The following is a 9,951-nucleotide window of genomic DNA, read 5'->3' on the forward strand; positions in this document are numbered from 1 at the left end:
GCAAATTACTCCTCTCTCCAAGCCTTAGCATTTGTGAAGCAGGAAAAAAACTACCACCTGTCTCTTGGTCTGTTGTCGTGAAAGCTCTTCACAGGGCCTGTAAAGTGCTTGCTGCCATGCTGAGCACACAGTAAGCACTCAGCAGCCGAGATTCTTTCTACTGGTGCTGCTGCTTTTATCCTCCTAATCATCCTCTCAGAACATAAACTTAAGGGACTGTGTTTATTTGGTTTAAATAGAGCAAGGAGAAAAAAGTTAAATGTGGAGGTTTTCGGAAATACAGATAGGAGGTGTTTGGGGGAAATTCTCAGCTCTAAGAGGGCTGTCGACCCTCCCCACTGAATTTTCTTTGACGGGATGGTTAAATGAGGGACCAGGGAGCCTACTTCACTGTCCCAGAGAGGATAGAAGTTCCAGAGCCTGCAGGACCAGTCTGCGCTCAGCAGCGCCACCCCTCCCCAAACCCGGCCCACGGTCCTTCCCTTCCTCCTGCCCTGCTGGACTCCATTCTGCTTTTTCCGCAAACCACGGCCACCAGTAGCTCTGGGCTGAGATGCCAGTTCTGATACCAGCTACCTTCTCCAGCAGGTCACAAACTCCTCTGACAATTGGACCGTCTCCAGCATTGCAGCCAGCCAGCACTGCCTGACCCTCACCAGACTCGACCCTGGGAGCTTGTATGAAGTGGAGATGGCAGCTTACAACTGTGGAGGCGAAGGCCAGACAGCCATGGTCACCTTCCGAACTGGTAAGGGTCACACATTGCCCCCAGCTCGGGGTTTTGTGGGCCTGAGCAAATCCTGCCAGGCCCAGGAGGGGAAGCCCTGCTCACCTTGGCCCAGCTGTTCACCTTGAACTTTATCTTCCTTTCAGCTGTTGCCTCCCTGTAGTTTATGAGCCCAGGCTGAGGTCCTGTGTCTCATCAGGAGAGCTGCCAGCTGGCCTCTGTGGCCACTGCCCCTGTTGCACACCCGTGTGTGTACACACATGCACACACACGCACACCCGCACGCTGGGGCCAGGCACAGTACCATAATGGTCAGGCAGAGCTAGGAATCCGACCACACTGCCAATGTCCTGTATGATTTGAATCACCCTGTTAGACGCCCCCAGCAGAGTCTCAGGCTGAAAGAACTCTCTGGAAAGGGAGACCTAATACAGGCTCCCCCATCTGCTGGTTTTGATCCATTTCCCTCCAGGACGGCGACCCAAACCTGACGTCATGGCCAGCAAGGAGCAGCAGATCCAGAGAGACGACCCTGGAGCCAGCCCCCAGAGCAGCAGTCAGCCAGACCACGGCCGCCTCTCTCGTAAGCCCCCAGCAGCTCAGAGGGGCGGGAGCGAGCAGGAGTCAGGACTGGAACCAGGCCCACCACCTCAGAAGGCTCACTGCTGCAGGTGGAATGGGATCTTGCTCCGTGGGTCTGGGAAGCCTTACGATATTTTCTTGGCATCTCCCCAGCCAACCCCAATAAGAAAATGTAGATTGGAGTTTTTCAAGTAAAATGTTAGTCTGACATGAGGGGTAAGGGTTGCTAACCCTGTGGGTCCAGACAGCACAGAGGAGAGATCCACAGACTCTGGGCCCTCCACAGTCTGACATTGCAGAAGCATGGTTCTAGGGGCCCTAGCTCAAGGGCTTCTTCTGGGAGAAGGTGACCCAGGTTAGCTCTGGAAGTTCTGATACGGCCACCAGACGGGGAGGGTTGGGGGGGGTCGGGTAACAGGCCCCAGTCAGGAACAGGCCAAGTCCAGTTGCAATACAACCACCTTATCGTGTCCCTCCTGCTTCCCTCTTCCCTCACGTATGGTTTCCTCCAGCCCCTGAAGCTCCAGACAGGCCCACTATCTCCATGGCCTCTGAGACGTCAGTGTATGTGACCTGGATTCCCCGTGGGAATGGTGGCTTCCCAATCCAGTCCTTCCGTGTGGAGTACAAGAAGCTAAAGAAAGTGGGGGACTGGATTCTGGCCACCAGTGCCATCCCTCCTTCCCGGCTCTCGGTGGAGATCACTGGCCTAGAGAAAGGTAGGGGTCTGACCACTGTCCCACCTGGTCCTCCAGCTGTCCCCGACCCCTCGGAAGACAGTCGGAAATTTGGAGGCTCTTCTTTCTGCTGGTCTGGCCCCGCCCCAGTCTTGCATACATGGATGCTCTTGGTGGTGTCCCCTCCATCCTACAAACCCTTCCTTATCCTCCCTCTCTCCGTAAGAGGTCCGTAGCTGTCCCCTCTGTGGCTCCTTTCTGAAGAAGATGGGAGTCCTTGTGTCCTTTGGGGACTGGCGTTTGGGGAAGGGCTACCCAAAAGGTCCCTCCAGGTTCTGGGTGTGCTGGGTGGGGGTTGGTCAGAAGTGTTTTCCAGCTCCTGGGTTCAAGTGAGTGTCCCTTACCAGGCACCTCCTACAAGTTCCGTGTCAGGGCTCTGAACATGCTGGGGGAGAGTGAGCCCAGCGCCCCCTCCCGGCCGTATGTGGTGTCGAGCTATAGTGGCCGTGCGTACGAGAGGCCTGTGGCAGGCCCTTACATCACCTTCACCGATGCTGTCAACGAGACCACCATCATGCTCAAGTGGATGGTAAGTGGCCTCGCACAGAGTGCAACAGGGAGATGGGGCCTAGCTTCATGATGACAGGGGCTGGCTGCTGCAGCAGGAGCAGGAAAGAATCACTTTTCTGCCCTTCTTCTAAGATCCTTCCCCTTAAGTGGCCACCCCCCCCCAAGCCCCCCATACCTGGGAATTGAGCCAGAGAGCCTCATCCTTATGGTACCCAGGCAGGTTTAGAGGGGACTTATGTCTTTGGAGAAATGGCCATTTCTGGTCTCCAAGAGCTGGGGGACCTTTAGGCTAAATAACAAGTGATCTTACAGCCTTCCCCCAGAAAGCCTTGGAGATATCAGCAGAAGTATTTTCTTGGCTCCCTCAGTGAATTTTTAAACTCCAGGCTGGGGTAAAATTTCTATCCACCAGTGCTTCTATTCACATGATTTCTCTGCTCCATGGTCAACTTGTTTTTCTTCTCCATTCCCTATAGTATATTCCAGCAAGTAACAACAACACCCCAATCCATGGCTTTTATATCTATTATCGACCCACAGACAGTGACAATGATAGTGACTACAAGAAGGATATGGTGGAAGGTAAGCGGCACCTCAGGTGATATGGTTTTCTCTGTTGGCAAGGGGGGCCTAGGTGTTGGTGAAAGTATAAAACCTGGGCTGGTGGGCCACAGAGCATCCGTGCGCATATCATGGACCCGTGCCACACCTAGGGTCATCAAGATCATAAACCCACATGCTTCCTTTCCTCCAGTGCTCCTCCGCCCCAGGGTGCCCTGCTGCATTCACGGCACCAGCCCAGACACACACAACCCTGTCCGAGTCCGACTGTGACTGGTTCCAGACAGACCAGATGCATATCACTACGTGTGACTTTCTTGCTGTGTTTTCCAGGGGATCGATACTGGCACTCCATCAGCCACCTGCAGCCAGAGACCTCCTACGACATTAAGATGCAGTGCTTCAATGAGGGCGGGGAGAGTGAGTTCAGCAACGTGATGATCTGCGAAACCAAAGGTGATTCTCTTTAGGCTCTCTGCCCTCCTCTTGCTATTTCTAGCCAGCTAGGACCAAGTCACTGTTCCATGTGGCAGGCTGATAACTCTTCCCCATGAAGACACCTTATTTTCTAAGTACTCCTAAACCTTGTCATTTTTAACCCTTCTGTTCATTTGCCTGGGCCTCAGGTATGAATAGGGTTGCCATCCTGATGGCTTCAAGGAAGTGGGGAATTAACTCATACATGATGACCTCATGGAATAGAACCCATCCTTAAGGTCAGAACTTTCTATAAACACTATAGTCCGATAACATTTGGTACTTACATTGGTTGGTTTACTGGATTTAACTACAATTCCATAGGGGTAGGAAAGAAACGGAGCAAGTTCACTTAGCCAGTTAGGGTGGAGCACACTTTGGGCCAAATTCATCTAACGACAAGCCTGGATTCTTTCCCTGCACTGAAGCATGTTAAACATCTCTACATAATAACTTGTTAATATTTGCACATTGGTCAAGTGGATAGATATCATCGTGTCCATTTTGCAAATATGGAAACATCTAACCCAGGTATATTGCAAAGAACAGAATCAGGAGAGGATCACAAAGGAATAGGAATGGAGACAGAAAAGAATCCATTTTCCCGACATTGGCAACACTGTCTCTCTAGCTTTGCACTACTTTCCTCCCCTATTCAGCAAAGGCAGAGTGCCTCCTGTGTGCACTCCCTGCCCGCTTCCCCCCTGTGCAGGGAAGGGAGGGGCTGGAAGTCCTGCAGCAAGTGGCACACAGAGCGCCCAGGGCAAAGAGCAAAGGCTTCACCCTGGCTTCACCCCGGGCTGGAGGGCTTGAAGCTTCAGGTGGGTCTAGCCTGGGGGACAGGGCCTGCCTGCAAGTAGCACCCGGTGGTTGGAGGGTGTGGCATCTAGAAGGAGGATGAGAGAGGGAATGTTCAGGGAAGGACCCGGGGGGGTCCGTGGGCATTGGATCATCGAGGACCCTGTGGCCATGGGGTCGAGAGGGCTTCCTGGTGTCTCTGCGGGAGCGGGCTGGGAGAGAGCGCGGTGCCTGTGAAGTACGGGCGAAGAGAAGGTACAAGTTGGAGTCTGTCCTGAGGACGTGGGGGTAGGACCAGGGCCCGCTAGCACGTCGGGGCCAGGGGAGAATGAGGGGAGTTCAGAGTGAACCGTGAGGTGTCTAGCACAAAGTGCGCACGGATGATGTTGCCATTTATTGAAATGGGGAAGCCAGAAGAGCAGCAGAGCCCAGGAGAAAGGAAGGAGCAAGGGGAAACCACTTGGAGACTTCCTGGGGCTGATTCTTCCGAGACCCTGAGAGAGAAGCAGGTCTCCCGGCGGGGGAGGGCCCTGGGCACAGGGACTTGGCAGCCATCAGGACACAGGACAGAGTAGAGAGAGTGTGGCCTGAGAGGGTCGAGGAGGGCTGGCAGTTCTGAAGAGAAGACAGAAAAATGTAAGCAGCTGCCCTCAGAGAGGTAGCGGGAGATCGCCAGCTGTGCTGTCAGAGTCGAGAGGTAGATGGCTGTGCATGGGCGTTAACAGGTCAGACACAGCCTGCAACTAGCACGAGCCACAGGAGGAGATGCCATCTTGTTAGAGAAGGGGTGGTTCCCTGTTACTGAATGCCCTAGAGCATCTCCCCACCTCCATCTCCCTGCTCTGCGGCCAGGCTCAGACCTAGGACTTTGCAACCCTTATCTGCCCAGGAATAGCAAATCCATGGGTAAATTGTGCCATTCCCAGTTCTTTTGCTGGTTTCATGCATTTTTTTTTAAGGATTTTATTTATTTATTTGAGAGAGTGAGAGAGAGAGCAGGAATGGGGGGAGGGTCAGAGGAAGAAGCAGACTCCCTGCTGAACAGGGAGCCTGATGCGGAGCTCGATCCCAGGACACTGGGATCATGACCTGAGCTGAAGGCAGACGCTTAACTGTTTGAGCCACCCAGGTGCCCCTCATGCGTTTCTTTGTTTTTGTTTTTTTAAAGATTTTCTTCCAAAAGTTCACTGGCTATTCTCTGAGAAAAGCCCTACACCTCTTCTGCCCAAAAGACCCAGTCTGATTCAGTGCTTGGCTCACAAATATCTCAGGTTGTGTTTTGAAATAGAAGGTTCAGTTCCCTTCAGCAATACCAAATCTCCCATTAGAGGCCAGTTTCATGCTGAGCTTGGATGCCACACTCATCTAATACAGAGTTTTGAGGCACTGCCTTGTGAGTTTGACCCCATTTCCCAGTCCCATGGAATCAGGTTTGTTGTTGGTGCTGTTTTTTTGTTTGTTGGGGGGGAAATGTCAGATAATCGATGCTGAAGTGAGTTTTGTCCACAATTACAGCCCGGAAGTCTTCTGGTCAACCCGGTCGGCTCCCACCCCCAACTCTGGCCCCACCTCAGCTGCCACCCCCGGAAACCGCAGAGCGGCCTACGGGCACCGGGGCCATGGTGGCACGCTCCAGCGACCTGCCCTACCTGATTGTTGGGGTTGTCCTGGGCTCCATCGTCCTCATCATTGTCGCCTTCATCCCCTTCTGTTTGTGGAGGGCCTGGTCTAAGCAAAGTGAGTGAGTGACCCCCCTCGGCACCTCGGGGAAGGAGCCTAGGGAGGGGAGGAGGCACCCTGCTTCGCATTCACTAGAGCGTCAGCTCCTGGGTCCCCACACAGGGCTCAGAGAGAGAAAAATATGCCACGCCCAGACCCTTTCCTCCCAGTTCATGGGCCTTGGCAGATGGAAAGCATGCAGTGGAAAGTGGTCTGTCTTCTCTGAGTCTCTGGAGCTCAGTACTTATCTGGCTCCAACTCCTTTCCATGTCTGAAGCTGCTGCTCTGACCACATGTTCGTGTTGCAGATGGACCCCACATCCTCCCTGCCGCTTCTCTGGGCCTGCGGATGCCTTGAGCTTCCCCTCTTGGCCTGTTACCCACTAATTGCTGCTTCAAATGGCAACACGTCTGGGCAACTTGCCTCATTTAAATGTTGCTTCTGTTGGCTCACCACTTCTTGCCCCTGTATCTAGTCACCCTTCTCCCCACTGCAGAAAAGTCTAAATGTTAGAAGTGGGTGACTGGAAGAATATTCGGAGAGAGAATATTCTCATCCCTGAGGCAGTGTCAGCTCCCTGCGTACCTCATTTTACCCTATGTAGTCAGAAGTTTTCTGAGATTTCTGTGGTACTGGAGGCTGCCCTGGGCCTCCTTGGCCTAAGCATACCTCTGTCCTTCTGTCGTTCCAGAACATACCACAGACCTGGGTTTTCCTCGAGGTGCCCTTCTGTCCTCCCCCTGCCAATATACTATGGTACCACTGGGAGGACTCCCAGGCCAGCAGACCAATGGGCAGCCCTATCTCAGTGGCACCAGTAGCCGGGCCTGTGCCCGTGGGATCCATGTGAACAGGGGCTGCCCTGCAGCTGCCCTGGCCTACCCAGGCGTGAAAGCTCAGCAGCACTGCCCAGGGGTGCTTCAGCAGGTAACGTAGTCCTGGGAATGGGGGCACAGAGGTGCGGGCCAGCATAGGGGAGGTTGTTGGGCTGCCTCCTGGGGCTTTTTCCCTTCCAGCCTCTAGTCCTGGGCTGCTGGGTCTGGCTCTCTTTAGTCAGGAAGGAATGGCTCATTCTGTTGAACACCAAACAGGAAAGCTACCTGGACTCTGATGTGACCTTTTTGTTACTCTTTCTTTTGAGCACCAGGAGGACACCAGCGGCCTGCTAAAGCAGACCATTCTTGGCACTGGATATGACCCCCCCAGTCACCAGATTCCCAGGTAACCAGGCCTCTCCCATCCCTGCCTTTCACTCCAGAGCTTTCTTTCTCATTAGCTCCTCAAACCCAGTCTCAGTCACTGAGGGGGGCCGGGGAGGGGGGCACATCTGACAACCTGCTCCACCGGACTTGTCTCCTAAGGAGGTGTTGTGTTTGCAGTTATAATGCCCTTCCTGCTTTGCGGCATGGGTTGGCCTGTCAGAGTCCTTCCCTCGCTCGGCAGGCCAGAGCAGCCACATACAACTGGCTCTGTCCACAGGCCCCTCGGCACCTGACTGCACATCCTTTCACGCACCCACGACTTACACAGAATAAAATGGAAATAGACTAGAATTACCCACGGAAGTGGTGGTATGGCATCTCTTACTGTTCAAATGGTCAGCCCTGACCAGCTCTGATGCCCTCAGACAGGGCGGTGGACAGACAGGCCCACGCTGCCTCCACCTCACTTCTCCATTTGGTCTCGTGCCCGCAGGGGTCCCAAGTCTAGCCCAGACGAGGGCTCTTTCTTATATACACTGCCTGATGACTCAGCTCACCTGCTGCTCCAGCCCCACCAAGACTGCCGCCACCTCCAGGAGCAGCCCACCGCCACAGGCCAGTCAGGTGCGAGGAACGTACCCCAGAGCCCTGGGCTGGAAGCAACCTGGGACCCTCTTTTTCACCGAGGTTGGTGCCAGAGGCAGGGCGGGAAATTGCACAGGCTGGGGATGACATGAAGTAGGTGTCCATAACCCCACAGTGGCCTAGAGAGGGGGAGAGAACAGTCCTCAAAAGTGGTGTTAAGAGCCATCCAACAGCTTTTCTATGGGAGAGACAGGGAGCGAGCGAGCCTGTGGGGGCAAACCAGGTGGGGCCGGCTCTAAAAAGCTGAGAAAAGGACACATCCCCATTTCAGAGAAAGAAGCCCTTTTGGTCTCGGCATTTTAAGACCATTCACAAATTCCTACCGCCTCTCATCACACCAAGAGGCATTCTCTAATCACCCCAAATACCTTGCTTTGTTGGGTCTTGTCTCTTAATTAAGGAATGAGATGATATCAGCCATTAAGCAACCGAGTTCTCACCTCACCCTCCTAACTCTGTGCTTCCACAGAGCCTTTTCTCCGGGGCCTCAGTGCATACCGCCCGCCCCACAGTCCTCCTTCGTGCCAGGCTCTTGGAAACCAGTGGACGCTTGGTTGGGGCACATGCTGATTCAGACAACTGGCTAATGCTTCTTAGCTTCCATGGCATGAATGTCCATTCGCATGCAGATCCTAGACTCTGTCTCTGGGAGATAAAATTCTAAGACAGGCACCTCCTAGAGCCAGATCCCAGCATCATCAAAACGACTCCATCTGGGGTGGGATGATTATGCCCAGAGAAATCCTATCAGAGGGGTAGACTAGCAGCTTATATCTGGAAAGAACAGGGCTCTCTTCCACATTTCATGGGCTCAGCTGACTTCATCTGCCCCAGGGTATAGGCTTAGTGCTTGAGAGTCTCCGGTGTTCCCTCACTGAAATGTGTAGGTGGCACATGGGTAACAAGTGCCCCACCCCCCCGCCATGTCTCTAAGACCTGAGAACAGAAATGCCCTTGCCATAGTTATGTCTTTCTGCCTCTTTTAGGGCTAGTATAACCAACTCCCATCACAGAGACTGACCCAGTACCACTGAGCAACGGTCCCTGGTCAGTCTGGATTTTAATGTTTTCCATTTTTCTCTCCCCTCAGGGCCCCCGTGCTGCTTGGGCCTTGTACCAGTTGAAGAGGTGGACAGTCCTAACTCCTGCCAAGTGGGTGGAGGAGACTGGTGTTCCCAGCACCCCACAGGGGCCTACATAGGGCAGGAACTTGGGATGCGGCTCTCCCCCAGCTCACCAGTGCACGTAGCTTTTGAAACACCACCTCCTACAATTTAGGCAGAAACCAATATCCCAGAAAGACTATATATTGTTTTTAAAAAGAGAGAAAATTGGTATTTATTTTTCTATAATAGCCATATTTATATATTTATGCACTTGTAAATAAATGTATATGTGTTTTTATAATTCTGGAGAGACACAGAGAATCCTACCCATTGAGTTATGAGGGGGAAATCAAAGAAGCCCCCGTAACAGGATTCCACCTGGCAAGAGTAACACAGTCTGAGGAGGCAACCCTTCACTGAGCACCTCTGCCTCCACCCAGGAGGCCACACAAGGCCCCCAGAGAAGCTGCTGAGAGGATGAATCTTAGGCACACTGTCCATGACCAATGATGAGGGAAAAGCAATGGCCCCCATATCACAGGCTGGAGACACTTGTGAAGACGACTGGACCGAGTACTACAGGAGACGTTTTCAGAAGATGCTCATGAGAATAGACTAAGATGTGTATAGTCCTATAAATATTAACAAACTTCCAGAATCAATAATCTGTGGCAACCTATCTCTGTAAAAACAAACACTGTAACTTCTAAATAAATGTTTAGTCTTCCTGTAACCTTCAACTTTGTCACATGAGTCAGCATCCTCTTTAGATGTTAGGATTCAGTTTGAGTATTTGAAGAAAATCTCCACTTGTGACATTTCAACTCTGTCAAGAGTCTGAGAGCTGGTAAAGGTAGCAGATGTCTAATTCTTTGTCTTTTTAAGT

At 52.7% G+C, this 9,951-nt stretch overlaps 1 protein-coding gene across 5 annotated transcripts in view; it reads left to right on the forward strand.

Moving 5' to 3' along the window:
* The window catches only part of BOC (BOC cell adhesion associated, oncogene regulated), a 39,899-nt gene extending 30,662 nt beyond the window's left edge, over nucleotides 1-9,237 (forward strand). For 2 of the 5 annotated variants that reach the window (XM_028110705.2, XM_088027193.1), the window contains 11 exons: nucleotides 586-748; nucleotides 1,200-1,310; nucleotides 1,822-2,028; nucleotides 2,394-2,575; nucleotides 3,033-3,138; nucleotides 3,451-3,573; nucleotides 5,908-6,129; nucleotides 6,804-7,039; nucleotides 7,254-7,333; nucleotides 7,808-8,001; nucleotides 9,050-9,237. In XM_028110705.2, coding sequence (XP_027966506.2) covers nucleotides 586-748; nucleotides 1,200-1,310; nucleotides 1,822-2,028; nucleotides 2,394-2,575; nucleotides 3,033-3,138; nucleotides 3,451-3,573; nucleotides 5,908-6,129; nucleotides 6,804-7,039; nucleotides 7,254-7,333; nucleotides 7,808-8,001; nucleotides 9,050-9,237 — 1,812 coding nt within the window. The remainder of the gene's footprint in view (nucleotides 1-585; nucleotides 749-1,199; nucleotides 1,311-1,821; nucleotides 2,029-2,393; nucleotides 2,576-3,032; nucleotides 3,139-3,450; nucleotides 3,574-5,907; nucleotides 6,130-6,803; nucleotides 7,040-7,253; nucleotides 7,334-7,807; nucleotides 8,002-9,049) is intronic. The other 3 variants (XM_088027156.1, XM_028110706.1, XM_088027219.1) reach the window with 3 other exon arrangements.
* Nucleotides 9,238-9,951: the final 714 nt, after the last annotated feature.

The sequence above is a fragment of the Eumetopias jubatus genome, unplaced genomic scaffold, assembly GCF_037043125.1.
Source record: "Eumetopias jubatus isolate StellerSeaLion01/CBP00866 unplaced genomic scaffold, mEumJub1_p1.0 scaffold_1, whole genome shotgun sequence".
In the NCBI taxonomy this organism is placed as follows: domain Eukaryota; kingdom Metazoa; phylum Chordata; class Mammalia; order Carnivora; family Otariidae; genus Eumetopias; species Eumetopias jubatus.